The sequence below is a fragment of the Scylla paramamosain genome, chromosome 13 (genome assembly GCF_035594125.1).
Source record: "Scylla paramamosain isolate STU-SP2022 chromosome 13, ASM3559412v1, whole genome shotgun sequence".
In the NCBI taxonomy this organism is placed as follows: Eukaryota; Metazoa; Arthropoda; class Malacostraca; order Decapoda; family Portunidae; genus Scylla; species Scylla paramamosain.
In genome coordinates, this window is record NC_087163.1 from 11,070,001 (window position 1) to 11,092,226 (window position 22,226).

Below are 22,226 nucleotides of genomic sequence, written 5' to 3' on the forward strand. Positions count from 1 at the left end.
AAACTCTGTATTTTCACTTTCCTATGACTTGAATTCCTTCATGAGGGAGGTTTCAAGACACTTATCTTTCTATTTTTTACTATCGCTTTGAACCCTTTTTATGGGACTGGCATTTCAGTGTTTTTTTTTTTTTTTTTATTGGATTTTTTGTTGCCCTTGGCCAGTGTCCCTCTTCCCCTCCTACATAAAAAAAAACAGCACCAGTAGTAGTAGTAGTAGTAGTAGTAGTAGTAGTAGTAGTAGTAGTAGTAGTAGTTGTTGTTGTATTAGTAGTAGTAGTAGTAGTAGTAGTAGTTAGTAGTAATATTAGTAGTAGTAGTTAGTAGTAGCAGTAGTTAGTAGTACTAGTAGTAGTTAGTAATACTAGTAGTAGTTAGCTAGTAGTACTAGTAATAGTTAGTAGTAATAGTAGTAGTAGTTGTTGTTGTTGTTGCAACAGCGAAGAAAAGAAGTAAAGGAGTGGAGAAAGCATTAAAAAGTGACAATAACGGTCAATACTGTTTAAATATGGAACAGCAGTAGACACATACGCAGGCGCGCGCACACATACACACACACACACACACACACACACACACACACACACACACACTCATACATGAGTCATTTAGTGCAGAATCTAAATTAATTAAATAAGGGAGAAAGAATTACATATGAGAGAAAATAGAGAAAAACGATTCACATTAATACACTAGACTGTTGACTTGACATAAATCTGTAATGATAAGAGGATAGCAAAAAAATTCAAATAGGATGTATTTGGCAAGTATGACAGAATTTAAGCCATTTTTTGACATTGTTATAGGAAGAAAAAAAAAAAAAGAATGATCAGTACAATTAAAAGGGGATTATGATCCGAAGAAAGAGGGGTCAGTACTTAAGTGTATTTAAAAAAAAAATATGCAAGTGAACTTGCGTAAGACGGAACGAAAGAAAAGTGGGAAATCAGTGGGAATAGAAAGGGGATATAGAAATTAAGGAAGTAGATGGAAGCAATTGGATCAGATAAGATATTAGGACATATTGCAAAGAGTTTTAAACAACGTCTGTTCCAGACTGTCACGAACTCTCAAAATTTTCCACGCCTGCGAAGGAGTTCTAGATTCTTTCACTCGTACCAGAACGCAAGGATAGTTCATAACAACGTATAACTCTATGTATAAATCCCAATAATCACAATACCGACACCAGCACAACAATATTATTGGTACCATAATCCTTCACCTCAGCACTGGGACCATTAGAACAGCACATATAAAAGATACAATATAATGGAAAAACTTATAAGTCTTAACGTGAGTCCACCACTTGTTCTATGGATACGCGAGTTTTTGGTAGGTAGGGTGCAATATGTAAAGCTTAAGGACCAGATCTCTGACTCAATTGTAACAAACACAGGTGCGCCCCAGGGTTGCGTATTGTCACCACTACTGTTTTCTCTTTATACAAATGATTGTAGAAGTCAAAATGAGTGTACTATGATATTCAAATATGCAGATGACACTGCCATTGTCTCTCTCTGTGTAAATAATGATGTTATTTATAGAGAAGAAATTAACAATTTTAGTACATGGTGCAGGGATAATTTTTTAGAATTAAACGTTAACAAAACTAAGGAGATGATTATTGATTTTAGTAAGACTCCCGTACAACATGAACCGTTGGAAATCAATGATGAAACTGTTGAAGTAGTAGAAGAATACAAATACTTAGGAACGATCATAGACAATAAACTCAACTTTTCCTCTCACATAGATAAAATATATAAGAAGGCAAACTCAAGGATGTTTTTTGTTAGGAAACTATGCAAGTTAAAAGTTGGTAGTAAGATAATGGATTTGTTCTACAGTAGTATACTACAATCAGTTTTTTCATTTGCTATATGTTGCTGGTATGGAAATAGTACTGTGGAATCTAAAGGTAAACTAAGCAAGATAATAAAGAAATGTAGCCGATTAAAAGTAAAAAATACAAAACCATTGTTGGAACTGTATAAACGAGCGGTTATTCAGAGAAGCAATATCATAATAAAAGACCCCAGTCACCCATTGCACACATGTTACAAATTGTTACCATCTGGCAGAAGATGGAGATCTGTGCAGGGCCGAACATCTCGGTATAGGGAGTCGTATGTTCCATCTAGTATCAGGATATTGAATGGGAATCAACAGTTGTAAAAGAAGGCAGCACTCAGGGACATCAGCAATACTTTTAATGTTTTTAATATTTTAATGTGTTCTATTTTTGATAGTTTATGATTGAGAATTTAATAGATGTAACTGATAGTTTTAAGAATTTTTATACTTCTATATTTCTCTTTTATACTTTGGCAAGCACAAGACAAATTCTCTGTAAGAGCAATAAAGTATTATTATTATTATTATTATTATTAATCAACTCCATGCAAAAGATACAATATCATCAACTCAATACAAAAGATACACTATAATCAACTCAATACCCCAGCACTCCACATACATATCAAAACACCGCCATACCATACATACAAGCAACTTCCCCTCAGTAATACACCACCAACTCCACACATTTCCACATCATACATATAAAATCAAGCCGGGAGTCACTGGAGCCTTACCCAACGCTGTACCACTCACTTCACACCGTCTACCGTGCCTCTCTTCCCCTCTTTATTCCTGAACGGAGCAACCCGTTCCACTCGCCGAATATAGCACTCGCACTGACTGAAAGCAAGGGCACTAAGTCCTCTTATGCCCGCAAAACAAGGAATAATTAACCGAAAATAAACATAGAAACGCACACACAAATACCCAGGCGACGGCCGCTACCGCGTTACCGGCTGTGGGGAGTATCTTGACTTGCGTAAGCCTGCTAGGTGACTGTTGGTGAGGTGGGAGGGTCGTCCAAAGTCGGATCGGAAACGAATCCACTGGGTCTCGAGTCATTGCATACTTCTCCGAGGCTTCTCTCCACCCAACACTGTTCCGGCTCAGGTCTAAAACATTTGAGATAAGTGGTTACTTCCCGTACCTTGACCCAACAGCAAATACTAGTAAAGAGTCGTACATTTAGTAATGACACAGACAATATATCACAAATATATCGGAATATAAATGAAAAAAAAATCGTATCGTGAATATCTTTAAAAATGACTAACAAAATGTAAACAGTATAGATGTATACTAATACTACCTCACTAATTTTTAAAAAGTAATACCCAAAAAATGTGACAAAAAATCAAGAAACAAGAGACAAAATATGTAGGATGAGAGGGAATGAATAGCAGAAGCAATCAGAAACTGGAAAAGAAAAAAAAATATTCTAGAGTGCCGGATATCAAACTAGAAAAGGTCGGACTCTCTCTCTCTCTCTCTCTCTCTCTCTCTCTCTCTCTCTCTCTCTCTCTCTCTGTGTGTGTGTGTGTGTGTGTGTGTGTGTGTGTATATATATATATATATATATATATATATATATATATATATATATATATATATATATATATATATATATATATATATATATATATATATATATATTATATCCTATCTAATCATTCAGACTAACGTCCTATTGTTTAAATTTTCTGCCTATCTAAAGTTTTTAATTTATCCTCAACAAGATTCTTAAACATCTTTCACTTCACATCCTTCTATCTGATCGCCAGTATGGGTTCCGTTAAGGATGCTCTACTGGTGATCTGGCATTCCTTACTGAGTGTTGGTCATCATCTTTTAGAGATTTTGGTGAAACTTTTGCTGTTGCCTATCAAAAGCTTTTGATAGAGTCTGGCACAAAGCTTTGATTTCAAAACTATTCTTCTAAGGCTTCTATCATTCTCTCTAACTTCATCTCAAGTTTCTTTTCTGACCGTTCTATTGCTGCTGTGGTAGACGGTCACTGTTCTTCTCCTAAATCTATTAGCAGTGGTATTCCTCAGGGTTCTGTCCTGTCACCCACTCTCTTCCTATTATTCATCAATGATCATCTAAACCAAATTTCTTGTCCTATCCACTCCTACGCTGATGATACCAGCTTGCACTTTTCCACGTCTTTTCATAGACGTCCAACCCTTCAGGAGGTAAACAGTTCACGCAGGGAAGCCACAGAACGCCTGGCTTCTGATCTCTTTAAAATCTCTGATTGGGGCAGAGCAAACTTGCTCAATACCTCAAAAACTCAATTCCTCCATCACATACACACACACACACACACACACACACACACACACACACACACACACACACACACACACACACATTTTCTCTCTCCCTTATCTATTTCAAGTTTAAAGGAAGATAAAACACACGCTACTTCATTCGTCTTCCTCCTCCTCCTCCTCGCAACACAACAGCAACATCAAAGCTTAGACTATTTTGTATGTTTTCAATTATTTTAATTCCTGCTATCCCATTCAAATTTCTTCAGAATCCACAAACCCACTTAAATAGTCACCCTGTATGACACGTTTCTTTAATGTCATTTGTTCACCACCATAATGTAACTATATAGTGCCAATTCTGCCATATTTCTCTCTACCATTAGATACTGTTCAAGTTCTTACACATTATCATGTTTCATTTACACCTTTTCCTGCTTTTACAACTGCTGACGTTTCTACTGAGTCAGATCCTTAATTCATAATTTATGAAACCCATCGGTAATGATACGGTATATTCTATATGTTTTCCATTGTATGACATGATTTAATATGATGATGAATTGTGGGAACTATTTCACCCATTCACTCACCCAACTGTCTCCCATCTAACACATAATCACCGAGAGCAACGCTAAATATAATCATAAAAAGAATAATAACTTAGCTGTGGAGTACGTGGTTAGGGGTTAGTGACGGTTGGTGGTGAATTGTAGTCGCCGGTTTCCAAGCTAGCGGCTGGCCGTGTTTCGTAGCTAAGATATCTTCCTTGAGACATCCAATGGTTCCGAGCTTCTAAGTTCTTTTTAACTTTGCAAATTTAACTACATGAATCTGGTAGAGTGATAAGAATGCGTCTTAAAAGGACTTGTTATGTTGGTGGCAAGCGGACGACTGCTGCTGAGACAGGCAGACTCTCTGCCCCCTGGCTTCCTTGTCACGTCATTGAACAAAAGCTGTACACATTTTGCATATTTCTACCTTCTATTTTGTTTACTTTAATAAATAATACTTAGTTTGCACTAGATTAACCTAAATTACCCTTTAATATGACTTTACAATTAATATAAAAGTCACAGCACAACCCAATAATGTATTGATATTGTGCGTGATACAAGTGGAAATTTTCACATCCTGGGGTCGGCCATCTCCTGAATCTATATTCAGGTCATATGACCACTTAAGATTAAATTCCTCCATCTCTCCCGCGACCTTTAAGACGCTAGTCGGGGTGGCCTGCTCCGCCCTTCTGTATCTGTTCTCTCCCAAACCTAGGGCAATCCTTCGGGTCTAGTGACCTTAACATGGTTGATCAGGGTAGGCTCGGGAGAGTACTCCAGCAGAATTAGTTTATTTATAGTTCTGAGAGTACTTTATCCTTTTACCATGACGTTAGCCATTCTAATAATAGCATTCTCATCAGGATACGATTTTAATATCCTAGCTTAAGGGCAAGTGGAACGATTCTGCTCTGTTTTTAATAGGACAATGTCATTTTCCTTAAAAGAAAATACGTTCTGGGCTTGTTGAGCGCCATAAAAGTTTTTCACAAAGACTGAGGAAATATTCTATCATTTCTCCCCACCTCTGTAACAATTTGTTTTATTGATGATTGCTTTCTTTCAAATACTGAGACCCATCATTTATGGTAGGGTCTAGGATATGATCCTCCACGTTGATGGATGGGAGTGGTTCTAATTGTCTCCCATATAAGAGATGAGATGGCGTTATTGTCTCAAAATGTACAGCAGTGTCGTCTAAGCAGGTTAGAGATCAGTTTTTGACTCTGCTCTAAGTTTCCGCTACTACCGTTCTTAATTCTTTGAGATTCAATTTTGATCGATGTAGCGTTTTCTTTAGACAATTTTTGATTAGCCCTCTATAATTTTTTCTGTGAAACCGTTCGTAACACTGCCTTATCGCGCGAAAAATAACCGTCCTCGGCTATAATACACGCACTCAACTCAGGCACGCTAGCTAGCTAAACACATCATAACAAGACCATGGCAAATACAGATACATAATCAGCAAATTACAAATGACATCAGATACAAATTATATTAGCATATGTTACACTCAAACACATAATCCTCCTCCTACCATAGGTAACACCCTTATAGCAGCGCCTCATCCTTGGTCCCGAGGTGTGTTTCCTTCACATGGTGGCAGCGGTAGTTGGCTGGGCTTCACTCGCATCTGCTACACAGCGTCTCTTCACTCGTGCCCCGAACGTCGCCTCCGAGGATCAGGACACCGCTTCATCGCGTGTCGTCCATCCCTCCACTAGGAGCTCCACGCACGCTGCAGCTGGCCGACAGGGTACTGGCGGTGTTGGGCTAGGCGTCTTATCGTGTCTGCCTTTGCATCTCTGCTGCCGCCTGGCCTGCCGCTCTGTTGTCCCACTTTCCCTTCTGCTCCGATCGTCGCCTCCAAGGAGCAGGCATCGCCTTGCCGCGCGCCCTTAACTTCCTCTTGGAACTCTACGACGCTCCCATTCATGCCAGGGATTCCAGCCACAGCAGGTACAAGGCCTTTCAGGACGGCGCCGAAGACCAGGCAGACGCCTCACTGCGCCTCACTCACTGACGTCCACCTCCCAGGTCCAGGCCCGGCACGGCGCCGCACTTGCCAGTGACGCCTCCCAGCCGCAACTCAGAAACCTCCAACAGGCATGGTTTTCTTTGGCGGACTCCTGCGGTTCCACCTCACCACAGGCACGGCTCTCGTCAGCGGACTCCTGTGGTTCTACCTCGCCACAGGCACAGCGCTCCTCGACATGCTCCTGTGGTTCCACCTCGCCACAGGCACGGCTCTCATCAGCGGACTCTTGCGGTTCCACACCACCACAGTCACTGCACTCGTCGTCGCACTCCCGTTCTTCCACCTTACCGCAGACACTGCGCTCACTGACAGGATCCTGCACCGCTTGCATCTCGTTCTGCAGGGCAGGTTTGGGGTCCTCCACTATCCTCTGGGTCTGCCGTGCCACTTGCTGTAACTGTTGTACCTAACAGTGCTGCCTCCTGTGCCTGCTGTTGCACCTGCTGTGCCCTCTGCTGTGCCATCTGTCTTCTGAACTGTGAATGCTGCTCTGCTTGCTATGCCCACAGCTGTGCCCACTGCTGTGCCAACTGCTGAGCCATCTGTTGTAACATCTGCTGTATTATCAGAGGCATCCTGTCAGGCTTCTCCTCCGGAGCGGAGGAAGCACCCCCTACAACACTTAGCAGCACTGTGCCATGCCCTGCGCTGCTCACCAAGCAGTCCGCCATCTTGCCTCGGCCCGTGTCCCCTGGTAAGACAAACTAAGGGCACAGTCCCCACTCCTGACACCACTGTTATGCCACCCTGACAGTCCCCTACTGTCCCCAGCTCCTTCCACTGCTACATGGCACTCGCTGGTCGGGCTACACTCACCGCACACAGACTCACCAGCCGCATTTCCCAGCAATCCAGGAGGTAGAGGGAAAACAGAATGGGATACAAGTAACACTTACACCTGCGCTGGCTACATGAAAGCATGGTGCAGGACTTCCCTGGGTCCCTATAATCTGCAGCCAGGGGGAAACACTTTCTCAAGGCACTTTAGTGGTCACAAGCCACAGACATGAAAGAGAGAGAAACACGCAGTCACATGGACTTGCATCTGTTCTCATGGCAGGCACATTACGCAGTCATGGCATAGTTCTTACTTCCCTAATGTCACAGTCACTCACACGGCACACTTGCAGACTGGCTCCTTAGATGGGTGCAGGGCACAACACTGCCCTCCACAGGGGAAGAACAAAGACACAGGAGCAAGGGCATCATGCGTCTTCTTGAGAGTGAATCCTGGCGAGAACTGCCCACGGGATGTAGTCCCCACGCCCACCACCACGACCCACGCCTACTCTCCCGCCAAATCTCGCTAATGGGGGCCTTACATGCACCCACACGGCCGTTCGTAACAGTATATATATTGTAATGTACAGCAAGATAAAGGAACATGAAATGAAGAAAGAAAGAATGCATGAGAAAAAAATAATGAGAGAGAGAGAGAGAGAGAGAGAGAGAGAGAGAGAGAGAGAGAGAGAGAGAGAGAGAGAGAGAGAGAGAAGCCCAGGACGAGACTTAGATGCGTCCTGTTCAGGTACGTATTCAACCTGAAACTTCTAAGATATTTATCCACGCAGTTACTCATAATCCCAACTTAAATTCCCTTACTTCCCCTTATCCATTGAATTTGAGACTTTTTAGTAGAAGAGTTGCCCTTGACAATGAAGTAATCACTATTCATCTAGCCCCCATAGTTGAATCAGCTGAATTTTTAGAAGTAGTGTTTTATTCAAGTAAAGACCACGTGGGGAGCAATGTGTTAGTGGGTGTCCGTATGTGTGTATGTGTGTGTGTGTGTGTGTGTGTGTGTGTGTGTGTGTGTGTCACACCCCCCTTTTCCTTGTAGCCCCTCCCCTTAGTAGCAGAGGGAGAGGCGCATTTTCCAGTCACTACCCAGCGCTTGAATGAAGCAGATGTACTGAGATGAGCTCTAATATTTGATGGAGACTAGGGCGGGATAATACTTAGCTGGGTCAGTTGCCTAAAGGGGATGAGTGAGTCATTACGTACGCCCTAGCTTGCTTATATAGAATAGGAGTCTCCACAGTAGTTGTATATACCACGCACTATACTAAGGGAAGTGACTCCTCGGCGGCGTGTGTCCAGGCTGAACTCTTGTGCAGTGAGCAGTGACTGACCCTCCTGTGTGTTCGTGGGCACTCTTTTGTAATAGTTTCTTGTATCTCTTGTTAGTGACCCTGTTTTGTCTTAAATCCCACTGCTGGTTGATTCAGTTCAGCCTCAGAGGACCTAAGTACTTAGGTCTTGACAAGGCCTGTCATCCAGGAGGCAGTAAACAATACTACTTGAGACTACAACATTCTGTTGGGCAGTGGGAGGACTGTTGCGGAGGGCAGGGCTGGTCTGACAGCTCTGCCTAGCTCATGTCTCTGTCTGTTTCTCTCTATTCCTGTCTCCTACATCTCCTAATATACACATGATGTTATAGCGACCTTTTGCCCCAACAAGGCTTCAGTTGCTATAAGATTTATTTTTCAATACTCCGATCATACAGTTCATTTTCCAATAACTTTCAATAAGGTTCATTTTCGAATAACTATATTTATTTTCTCTTACTTTGATCATACCTTACCTTACCGAAGTGCTTGTCATGTGACGTCAGCTATCATAGAACGCCAATCCTCTCTTCTTTCCGCCATCCTAACCAGATCCTCGATGTTCCATCCCATGTTAATACTTTCCAGCAAGGTCTCCATATATTTTTTTTTTTTTTTTTGCCTTCCTCTTGCTCTTCTCCCATCAATCCTCCCCAGCAAACAATCTCTTTCCAATCCTCCATCTCTCAGGATATGTCCCAAAAACTGTAACTGCCTCCTCCTAATACTTCTTATCAAGCCTCTCTCCACTCCTACACGTCTTAGCACTTCCTCATTTGTCACTCTTGCTGTCCATGTAATCCTTTGCAATCTTCTCAGGAACCACATATCAGCAGCCTCCAACTTCTTTTCCATTTTCTTTTTAATAGTCCATGTTTCACAACCATATAATAAAACTGACCACACATAGCATTCCAATAGTCTGATTTTCAATTTCATATTCATACTCAAATTTGTTATCAAAGTTCTTATATTCATAAAAGCAGTTTTTGCCAACCCGATTCTCTTCTTTATTTCCTTTTCACAATCTGCCTCCTCTGACACAATACTCCCCAGATATTTAAATTCTCGAACCTGTTTAATCTGACTTCCACCAATATATATCCTTATTCTGAGCCTTTGACTTCTCTTTGTTATTCTCAAGACTTCCGTCTTCATTGTGTTTATATTCAGATCTCTCTCCTCACTTGTTTCTTGTATTTCATCCACAAGCCTTTGCAGCTTTTCCTCTGAGTCCGCCAAAAGAACTGTATCATCAGCATACCGTATATTTGTCACGTTTCTTCCTCCAATTCTCACTCCCTCCAACTCTATTTAACTTTCCATGCATTTCTGTCCGTACAAGGAGAAGAGGTCTGGGGAAAGTACATACCCCTGCCTCACTTCTCTCCTTATATTTACCCATTCTGACTTCATTTCTCCCACTTTCACAGCTGCTTTTTCATTCCAGTACAAATTTGCTATCAACCTTATGTCTTTACCATCCACACCTGTTTCCTTAAGTATTCTCACAAGTTCTTCATGCTTTACTGTATCAAGTGCTTTATCATAATCGACAAAGCACATGTATAGATCCTTCTGTATCTCCACTGCCCACTCAATAATATTTCTTAAGCAGAAAATGGCATTACTGGTGCCCATCCCTTTCCTTTTGCTACATTTTCCTCAACCTTTCTCTTCAATCTATTTCTCAATACTCCAAGAATTATTTTTCCCATCTGACTTATAATACTAATTGTTCTGTGTTTTTCACATTCAGTAGTTCCCATCTTCTTGGGGATGTTTATGAATATTGCTTCTTGCATGGCTTTTGGCACATACCCCATCTCATATTTTTTGTTTGCTGACTCCGTTATTTTATCCACAACCAAATCACTCACTGCTCGTACCATTTCTATCACTATTACGTCTTCACCCGTAGCTTTACCATTTTTCATTCTTCCTATGACTGCCGTTATTTCACCTTTTAGATGGTCTTTCCAAAACACCTTCAAATTCTGAAATAGCTCCTCTTTCATCATTATACAAGTCTTGTGTGTATTCTTCCCATCTTAATATTTTATCAACCTCCATCAACAGATTTCCTTGCTTGTCCATAATTACAGAATCTCTTGTTGGTTTCTTCTTCCCTGTTAGCTCTCTCACATTTTCACACATAAGATTCTGATTTTACATTTGCAATTTGTTCTATATCTTTACATTTTTCGTTCAGCCATTCTTCTCTTCTTTGTTTGAACTTCGTTTTTATTACCCTATCCAACTCAATATACCTTTCGCGATTGTCTTTATACAGTCTTCTTTCGTCCATAAGCTCCAAAATTTCAGGTGTCATCCATTTCTGTCTTGCTCTTTTTCTTGTTTTAGGTACGATCTCTTTTGTTGCTCTAACTAATGCGTCTTGTAAGATTCCCCACTTCTCGATCCCTTCTGATTCTTCTACTAAGGACAGCATTTCAAATCTGTTCCTAACCTCTACTTCAAACTTTGACTTTATCTCATCTTTCAGTACTGTACTCCATTCTCTTCTTGGGTCTTGTTTCTTCTTCTGCATTCTTTTCAGTTTCGCTCTCATGTTTGCAATTACTGGAACATGATCATTTTCCTGTCCACAGTCTGCCCCGCGATATGTTTTACATTGGTATATTGAATTTGGTGGTCACGTCTCGTCTTTTATCTATCAGGATGGTGATAGTTTCTTGCTACCTGTTTTCGTGTTTATCATCTTCTTCCCTCATTTATTCTTTCTACTTCTTATTTCCTTCTTCACTTTTTCATTCTTGTTTCATTCTTGTTTCTTCTTACATGTTTCATTTCTTCTTGTTTCTTGGGTTACAACATGCCTCCCTCCTTATGATCGCGCATCCTCGTGTGACTGGTCACTTGGCTGGGTGTTCGTTCCCTCATCCGTGGATGTGGTGCAGGGTGTGGGTTTGGAAGGCCAGCTCCATGCTGCCGGAACCAGGGGAGCCATAGGTGCGGCCCTCACCCACGCTCGCAAACACCAGGGGTGACCCCAACAGCCAGCACTGTCCACAACCAGTCGTACCAGTCCGGGTCCCGAGAGGCTGATGCTTTTATCAGGAACTACAGGTTATCTTTACATTGTTGAGAGACAAAGGTACCCATCCATAACTGCTGGGAAGGCATATATTAGCAGAATTCATAACTTCTGAGTTTAAAAATAGACCCTTTGTGGAGAAAGCAAAATATAACATTCAGTATCTTGACCAGTAAGAGGAGAGACCAACAATCAATCATATTTTTCACAACAGTTATATCATAAGCCAGGAAAATCAGTTCTGTGTATTCTCAATATGACTAAAAGTTTGATGCAATCAGAAAACACTTATATTTATAAAGAAATAATGGAAAGGAGATCATCCTGCGGACTTCAGAAGGTGTCGGCGGGAATCTCTCTAAAAGTTATAATTAGCAGCCCAAGTTTGTAATGTAGTCACTCATATCAGCTTTGGGTAAACTGACCTATCTGTACTCTCTTAGATGAATAAACATTTCATTCTGCGGTCAAATAATGTATAGAGGGAACAACAATACTTATTTCAAACCGTGTACTTTCATCATGGTTTTTAATCACATCATAAGATCAATATGAACTGCTGCAATGGATTTAATAGCCAACTGAACAACATCAGAGTCTCCCATATAAGTAATGACTTCCCATTATCCATATACACAAATATTTTCATCTCATTTATATTCTCTCAATCACTTTAAGTAGCAACTTTTTACTTTTTAGCACAAGATGAACGATTGTTAATATTTTAAGCATATCACTAATTGCAGATTTAACATTAACCTTTTCCTTCCTCGCTTTATGAAAATACAACACTATAGCAATTATGCATGATCTGAGTCCGCGTTGCGTGCAACATTTTTTTTTTCTTTCTATTTCTTTTCTCCATTTGAGTCATTTTCTTTTCTATCTCTGATAATATAGATCATAATATATGCTTCAAAAGCCGTTATGTTACAATGTTTTTCTTGCCTCTTGTTACAAGGAAATTACATTCTATTTAACTTGACATGAGATTGGTCTATATTTGACCAAGACTATCTATACCGTGACATTTCTGGCTTTTAATCATAGGTTCATATCATTTTGAGGAGGAGGCAGTAGGCACCTGCCGAAATGATAATTACTCCCAGGGAGGTCTAAAGCACTGGATTAGGGGATGCTGTGAACTTATCATTAAACCCAGCTGTGACCTCACTGAACGTTTCCCTTTGTGTATCACAACACAAGGGGGCAGTCACAGCCAGCCATCTAAAGACAACTCTCTTCCTCCACACAAAACTAAGAGCACCTAATAATACACACACACACACACACACACACACACACACACACAATTCACTCAGAATTTTAAAATTCATGGCGACTCCTACACCAGCCTCGGAGTCCCCATCTTGGGAGGGGACCATAAACGTCCCCAGGTCGTACTGCCCTTCTGGTGATAGTGTCTGGCATGGAAGCGTACATTCCTCACTCTTTTTCTCGACCTAAACCTTCCAGACCTTGGTTCAACACAGTTTGTCATCGTGCAATACACAATAGAGAGGTGGCCCACAAAAGGTACTTAAGCCTTAAATCACCATAATCTCACTCACTTTATATTTCTGCCCAGAACCATGCCAAGTCTGTTCTCCAACTAGCCAAAAACTCCTTCATTAACAGAAAGTGTCAAAATCTCTCAAGATCTAACTCTCCTCGTGACTTCTGGCATCTAGCCAAAAATATCTCCAATAACTTTGCTTTTTCTTCTTTCCCTCCTTTATTTCAACCAGATGGCACCACTGCTATCACATCTATTTCCAGAGCTGAACTTTTCGCTCAAACCTTTCCTAAAAACTCTACCTTGGACGATTCTGGGCTTGTTCCTCCCTCTCCTTCACCCTCTAACTACTTCATGCTACCTATTAAAATTCTTCGTAATGATGTTTTCCATGCCCTCGCTGGTCTAAACCCTCGGAAGGCTTATGGATCTGATGGGGTCCCTCCTATTGTTTTCCGAAACTGTGCCTCCGTGCTTGCACCTTAACTAATCAAACTCTTTCAGCTCTGTCTTTCAACATCTACCTTTCCTTCTTGTTGGAAGTTTGCCTACATTCAGCCTATTCCTAAAAAAGGGTGACCGTTGTAATCCCTCAAACTACCGTCCTATTGCTTTAATTTCCTGCCTATCTAAAGTTTTTGAATCTATCCTCAACAGGAAGATTCTTAAACATCTATCACTTCACAACCTTCTATCTGATCGCCAGTATGGGTTCCGTCAAGGCCGCTCTGCTGGTGATCTTCTGGCTTTCCTTATCGAGTCTTGGTCATCCTCTTTTAGAGATTTTGGTGAAACTTTTGCTGTTGCCTTGGACATATCAAAAGCTTTTGATAGAGTCTGGCACAAAAGCTTTGATTTCCAAACTACCCTCCTACATCTTCTATCTTTCTCTCTGTAACTTCATCTCAAGTTTCCTTTCTGACCATTCTATTGCTGCTGTGGTAGACGGCCACTGTTCTTCTCCTAAATCTATTAACAGTGGTGTTCCTCAGGGTTCTGTCCTGTCACCCACACTCTTCTTATTAATCATTAACCTTCTAAACCAAACTTTTTGTCCTATCCGCTCCTACGCTGATGATACCACTCTGCACTTTTCCATGTCTTTTCATAGAAGTCCAGTAAACATTTCAAGCAGGGAAGCCACAGAACCCTTACCTTCTGATCTTTCTAAAATTTCTGATTGGGACAGAGCAAATTTAGTATTGTTCAATGTCTCAAAAACTAAATTCCTCCATCTATTAACTCGACACAACCTTCCAGACAACTATCCTCTCTGCTTCAATGACACTCAATGGGGCGTTTTCGGAACTAAACCGCTAGATGTCGTTGCTGCTCATCTAACTGTAGGAAAGAGATCTAAAATATTGTTGTAGTAAATCCCAGGTGCGTAAAGATGCATAGAACATTGATCATCATGATATTATTGAAATAATGTATCGACTTTTCAATATCCGGTATGGATAATATTTAGAGAATGTGGTCAAATTTTTTTTTTTTTTTTTTGTGTGATTATCGAGTAAACTGCTAGCATTATCTTAAATAAAGCATATTACAAGTATAAAATCTACTGATATGGACAATGAAAAAAATATAAAATCACACTGTACTATATAGTATGACACAACCTACTCAGTAACATCGTGATATATGGCTCTATTTTTTTTTTTTTTTTTTTTTTTGTTTTTTGTGGGATTTTAGCATCCCTCTCACGAAGCAGCGACAAGGCAAAGTAATCAAGAACCAAAACAAACATCTCTCAGGCGATCTCTCAGTTGCTGTAGTGTCCAGCTACCGTAATCCATTGCTTAGGGCGTAGTGGAGATGGGCACCGCAGCAACATTTAACTTCTTGTCCAACAACGTGTTTCTTAAGTTCAACCAGCGCGGCGGAGTCAGGTGTTTTTTTCGTTAGAGATACAGCATTACTATCGCCAGGACACTCGAGTTGCCAATTTTTTTTATTAAAATTGCCGTTTCCATAAACTAGGATGGAGATCTATGTAATTTGGACTTTTGACTGTCACAGACATGTTGCCTTTATGTTTATTGTCGTCTAGATTAAGACGTTTCCAATCAAGAGTGTATTCATTCGGAAATCTTAAGATGACCAAATAAATCTAAATACCGATTCACTAGAAAATCAACTTATATACATTTGTTCATGAAAAGAGTTTGATTTTACTTGTGTTACTACTTAGAAGGGATTACGTAGAAAAATATATTATATAAGCCCATTGCATCTTCATGTAAATAGAATAACACTGTAGGTATATCTGATATTGCTTGTATGTGAGAGAAAAGTTTGTGTCTGTGCTGCCACCTGGTGACAACCGCTAGTTCTGAAAACTCCCCATTGTCCCTCTCTTTTACACTGAACTTCCTCGGTCTGTCCTTTACTTATAATCTGAACTAGAAACTTCACATATTATCTCTATCTAAAAACAGCTTCTATGAAGTTAGGCATTCTGAGACGTCTCCGCCAGTTTTTCTCACCCCCTCAGCTGGTAACTCTGTACAAGGGCCTTATCCATCCATGTATGGAGTATGCTTCACATGTCTGGATGGGTTTCACTCATTCCGCTCTTCTAGACAGGGTGGAATCAAAAGCTTTTCGTCTCATCAACTCCTCTCCTCCTGTCTTGAGCCCCTTTCTCTTCGCTGCAATGTTGCATCTCTAGCTGTCTTCTACCGTTATTTTCATGCTAACTGCTCTTCCGATCTTGCTAACTGCATGCCTCCTCTCCTCCCGCGGCCTCGCTACACAAGACTTTCTTCTTTCTCTCACCCCTATTATGTCCACCTCTCTAATGCAAGAGTTAACCATTATTCTCAATCATTCATCCCTTTGTCTGGTAAACTCTGGAATTCCCTGCCTGCTTCTGTATTTCCACTTTCCTATGACTTGAATTCCTTCAAGAGGGAGGTTTCAAGACACTTATCCTTCAACTTTTGACTACCACTTTGGACCCTTTTATGGGACTGGCATCTCAGTGGGCTTTTTTTATTTATTGGATTTTTGTTGCCCTTGGCCAGTGTCCCTCCTATATATATATATATATATATATATATATATATATATATATATATATATATATATATATATATATATATATATATATATATATACTCATATACAAGGCACACAATTTTTCGCTCATCGGCCTCTTGGATTCAGCTGCCACTCTCAGTCCTTGTATATCAGGGAAGTAATTACCGTAAGGCAAAGCTAACACCTAACACGTACTTTCGTTTAGACCCGAAGTCTTCCTCATGATTCATCATCACATCTTGCTAGGTGAATATAACGCTTTGAAATATATTAATTTCGTCGTCTAACTAATAATTTTTCTTATCATGATCATCTCCAGTGAATTATTTTCTGTATCGCTATTCTCAATGTTCTTCAGCAATTTAATTTTCCTTGTTTCACCTTAAAGCTCTTCTGTAACTCTTAGTTTTCTATGCAGTGGTGTTAGTTCTTTAGATATCTGTATTTGATCTGTAAACAGTGCTTCATATCCCTTGTGTTAACATATCTTATTTTCACTCTACCCCACTGATCGTTGTCTGTTTATCCCTAGCTACCAAGCAATATAACAGCTATCATAGACTCTTTCACTAGTTAAATTGTCATTTCTCGACGAAATGATTATATTAAACTTCCTTTTCTCATGCAATGTCATAAAGAACTGTCGAGGATACACTTAAATATTTTTTCACGTGAATGGTTATACTACTTCCACATTATTCACAATATAGTGTGCCATGTATTCGTGTACTACATTTATCTGCAGTATCTCAGTTCCCTCTACGCCTAGCAATTGCAACTTCAATATCTTCCTTGATGACACAATTAAATTATATTCTAATATTTTCAGCGTTCTGTGTCACATATTATTTGCGACATCCTTACTATGGTAATTCTCTAATATCTTTGCATTCCTCCATTACATAATCACTATAACCTGATTTATTTACCTTCTTACAGTTCAAAATGTTACATTTCGTATTCACATCAATATTCAGTATTTATATTTTCTCGCAAATTTTCCGGAAACACGTTTTTCAGTTTAATAATCATATAACTTAGCAAGTACATATCGAAGGATTATTATCAGTTATATGTTTAATCTATTTTTCTTTGTGGCATGCAGTCAACTCTTCTTTTGCATTTTCAATCGATTCTTTGTGGCCTCGATGTCTTTTTTCATTGTGGCTTTTTTTTTCTTCTTTTCGGCGTTAATATTTTATTTTCATTGCGGCTTTGAATTTTTTTCTTTGTGGTTTTAATATTTTCTTCTCTTTGTGGCTACAATATATTTTTTCTTTGTTCTTTTTGGTTACAATACATTTTTTCTTTCTTCTTTGTGGTTACAATACATTTTTCTTTGTTCTTTTTGCCTTTTTGGGCTCACTTCTACATAATTACAGATCCTTGCGCATGTATACGCTCAAGCTTTTCCACGTCTGGATACCTGTCGAAACGAAGCAACTGGGACGCCCTCCATCCTTCTGAATCGACTAATCACCGGACAGGATTTGCAAAAAAAAAAAAAAAAAAAAATCATTCCCCCTTTCTTCTTTCTTTTCTGAACAAAAACTGAGACCCAAATGGAGTGACTTGTACACTACCATGCCCCTAGGCCAGCAGGAAAAGTGCAAGTTTGCTAGGTATACAAGGATCACTTATAATCTGACGCATCAGTTTCTGAGAACTATATGACGTACAGTTATATTTCGCAACGTTCAACTTGTGCATACTTAACATTAAGTAAGCCACATATGCAGTTTTTACGTACTTCATATTTGATTATCATAATTAACCTCTTCAATATCTTACATTTTTATCCTCTTCTCAATTTCAGTTCTATATATAGATTATATATCGATCATTCTTAATAGCAATTTCATTATATCTTCATCTATAATAATAATTTCATTTGTTTCAAAATATGATCCGGTTAACTGCATCTATACATTTTTTTTCAACTTTTTTTTTTTTTTTAATATCCCCTTGCCGGTAGTGGAACTATATGTAGACGGTCTAGATTCTAGCAAGAAGTTGCTAGACTATATATAGACTCGTCTCCAAAATTAATGTCCTTTATTTCCCAGTAGCGACAATATATACACGGTCACGTATGAGTGCATGATAACCAAAACAAAAATAGTAATTAGCAACTTATGACTCGCCATGGCATACGTGACTTCCCACTTAAATCCTCACTTGGTCCCCAGCTGTCATACTTTAATTCACGCATTGTAAAGGCTGTGTCTGCAAGGTGCTGTTGCTCACAGGCGCGTCGGATGGTGGCGTCTTGTGCTGGTCTCTGCTCCTCTAGCCTGGCGCGTGTCTCGTGGCTGAGTTGTGCGTTGTTGGCTCTATCTACATAGGCTCTTAGAAGTCTGGAAGCTTCTCTCTCTGGTTCGGGGTGCGTTGGTGCTGCTGGTACTCTTCGGCCTCTTGCGGTGTTGACACGTTTCCACAATGCGCTGAGGGTGGTGTGAGCGTTCATTCCGGAGCACCATTCTATCCATTTTTCAGATCTGATTCTAAAGTTATTCTACGTACACGCCATTAGGTCCATCGTAGACTACGCGGCCCCGCTCATAGCTTCCCTAGCTCCAAACGAGATGGAACACCTCGAAAAATTACAAAATCAAGCGCTGCGCATCATGCTTGGCGCACCAGGGTGGACAAAGATTGTAAATATGAGAGCCGAAGCCGACCTCCCGCAGATAAACCATCGAGTACACGCAATGAACACTTCCTTGCTCGCCAAGACACTTGCCCAGCCCAGGTACTCGGAAGTGGCCAGGAGGGTGCAACAGAGCCTCGCCCAGGATGAAGACCTCTTCACGAAAAGAACATGGGCACACACAACAGCGCAGGGCATTAAAACACTGCAGGTACAAGCACCTCTTCTCTCCCGAACAACAGACGCCCAACACCCTGATTACGAACCCCCACCGCCATGGCAGGAGCCACTATACCACTTCTCTGTAACCAGGCTGACAGCCAGCAAAGCGTCCCTCAGCGCAGACGACCTCACAGCCCAAGCTAGACAGGCACTCCGCGCCGTGGATGATGCAGACGCTGAGATATACTCGTATTTCACCGATGGATCAGTCGATCCTGAGACATACAGAGCTGCTGCTGCTTTTGTGCACTGCGATAACACTGGCATCTTCCGCCTACCAGACCACTCATCAACGCTGCAGACAGAATTAGCAGCCATTGTAAAGGCACTTGACGCGCGACACAAGGACAAGGACGTGGTAATCCACACTGACTCCATGGGCGCAATACAGTCCCTCCAACGAGGACACACAAACGACAACATCAACCTAATCACCAGCATCCACGCTAACGCCCAAGCCATCCAGAGAAGAAACAGAAAGATCACACTCAACTGGATACCCAGCCACACGAACATCCCAGGGAACGACAAAGCCGATGCAGCAGCGAAAGACGCCCTCCTACTCCCCACTGTGACGCATCACGTAGTGCCATCCAGAGCACACATCACCAGCACAGCTAAAAATGCCTGCAGGACGCTATACAAACAAGCAGTGAGAAACCAGGCAGCAGAAGGGTCTCCGAGCTCAAACTGGTACACCATTGCAACACACAACACCCCGCCACTCGACAACACACTGCCACGACACACACGAACACGACTACACAGACTGAGACTCGGCTATCACTGCCTTGCCGAACTAAACAACACACTTCCTCTCACTTGCGAGCACTGTGACACACCCACATACACGCCACTAAGACATTACATAGAAGATTGCCCTCAAACAGCTCCATTCCTAAACAGACAAACACATGACGCCCCATACATTATACACGACACAAACACAAACAGTCTCATAGCGCTCGTGAACGCGTTCAGGCCACCAAGGTAACTCTGAGAAAACTCTGCCGAGAACATATAATGACAACCGCATGACACATCACTGATCAGGGGAAGACTGTCCCAATAGACCACGAGAGGTGTATCTGACACTCCGCTATATGCGAGTAAGCCAGACTCCTCTTGTGGCAGGGGACCGTACTCTTCAACACCATACCGAACACATCACCTGTGGGCCGCTCTTATTATTATTATATTAGGCATCAAGGCCCGCGCCACTCCCTGAGTGGCGAATCTTCCAGAACAGAACAGAACCAGCTGTCATGAAGGGTGCAACACTCCTTTGTGTCTACTATAACCCTGATATCTCAATATTTTCTTTTCATATTTGGGAATTTCGACACAACCATGCTTCTTTCAAGGAGGAGAATTACTGATGATAATATACAGCTGCTTCTGAGTCATGATTTTAGATGATGAGTTTATGAATGCTATCAGCAGTGATGCAGAAAACGCATCAGGGAGTGATGATGATGATGATAACACTGCTAGTGGAGATGATTCACAGCCTAATATTGCAGAGGAAGCAGATGACAGGTCCGATGGTGGAGCTGGTGGCTATGATAACAGTGTTTCAGTTGGGTGGATGAGTCAGTCTCCTGTTAGTAGAGAGCGATTGACTTTCACCGGAGATAAGGGTGTTAAAGTAATTTTGGTAAAACCTCAAAACCCACTGGATACATTTTTGGCTTTTGTAGATAATGATATTATTGAATATCTAGTTAGTGAAAAAAAAAAAAAATATGCTGCCATGGTCTGTGAACAAAAGAGGAGGAAGGGAAAAATGAGGAGAAAGAATAGAGATCTGTTGTAGAAAGAAGTTAATGTTGGAGAGATGTATACCTTTGTAGATTTGGCAAAAATGCAATGCATAGTAAGAAAGCCTACTATTTACTCATATCATTCCACAAACCAATTGCTTGCAACACCCTTTTTTGGAAAATGTATGTCTTGAGACAGATTTACATAATAACATAAGAAATAAGGGAAGCTGCAAGAAGCCACCTGGCTTACACGTGGCAGTCCCTGTACGAAACTTACCCAACTATTTACACCTATCATCTCCATCTATAAAACCCGTCTAATCTTCTCTTAAAGCTTCCTAATGTCATAGCACTAACATGATTATTGAGTCCATTCCACTCATCTATCACTCTATTTGAGAACCAATTTCTTCCTATCCCTTTCCTAAACCTAAATTTTTCAAGCTTGAACCCGTTATTTCTTGTTCTATCCTGGTTGCTAATCCTAAGAATTTTGCTTACATTCCCCTTGTTATACCCCTTATACCACTTAAAGGCTTCTATCTACGTCTCTCTAAAGAATGTAAATGTAACAGTTTCAATCTCGTCTCGTAAGGAATAATCTTCAACCCCTGTATCCTTTTAGTCATTCTCCTCTGTACTGATTCTAATAGACCTAGGTATATCTTTCCTGTAATGTGGGGACCAGAACTGCACAGCATAGTATAGATGAGGTATGACCAGCACCAAGTATAACTTTAATATTACTTTGGGCCTTCTACTTTTAACACTCCTCAAAATGAATCCTAATACCCTATTTGCCCTGTTTCTGGCCTCTATACATTGTTTTCCTAGATGGAGTTCAGAGCTAAATCTTTCTCATACCCTGTACCTACCAGAGTTTCATTGTTTAATGTGTACCTATTGTATGGGTTTCCTCTACCTCTTTTGCATTTGCATTTGTTAATATCAAACTGCATTTGCCATCTGTCCGTCCATTCTTTCATCCTATCTAAATCTGCCTGTAAGGCGATGGCATCTGATTCTGACCTAATTAATCTACCTATCTTTGTGTCATCTGCAAATTTACTAACATCACTACTAATTCCACTATCCAAATCATTGATATATATTAAAAAC

At 40.7% G+C, this 22,226-nt stretch overlaps 1 protein-coding gene across 2 annotated transcripts in view; it reads left to right on the forward strand.

Annotated features, from left to right (window-relative positions):
- LOC135106429 (uncharacterized) overlaps window positions 1–22,226 on the forward strand; it is a 58,276-nt gene that overhangs the window by 34,140 nt on the left and 1,910 nt on the right. The window contains exon 1 of one of the 2 annotated variants that reach the window (XM_064015436.1): window positions 18,529–20,331. The exons of the other annotated variant lie outside the window; for it this stretch is intronic. Within the exon in view, the coding sequence (XP_063871506.1) occupies window positions 19,055–20,331 (1,277 nt within the window). The 5' untranslated portion in view covers window positions 18,529–19,054. Of the gene's footprint in view, window positions 1–18,528; window positions 20,332–22,226 lie in introns of those variants that run through there. 2 annotated transcript variants of the gene reach the window in all.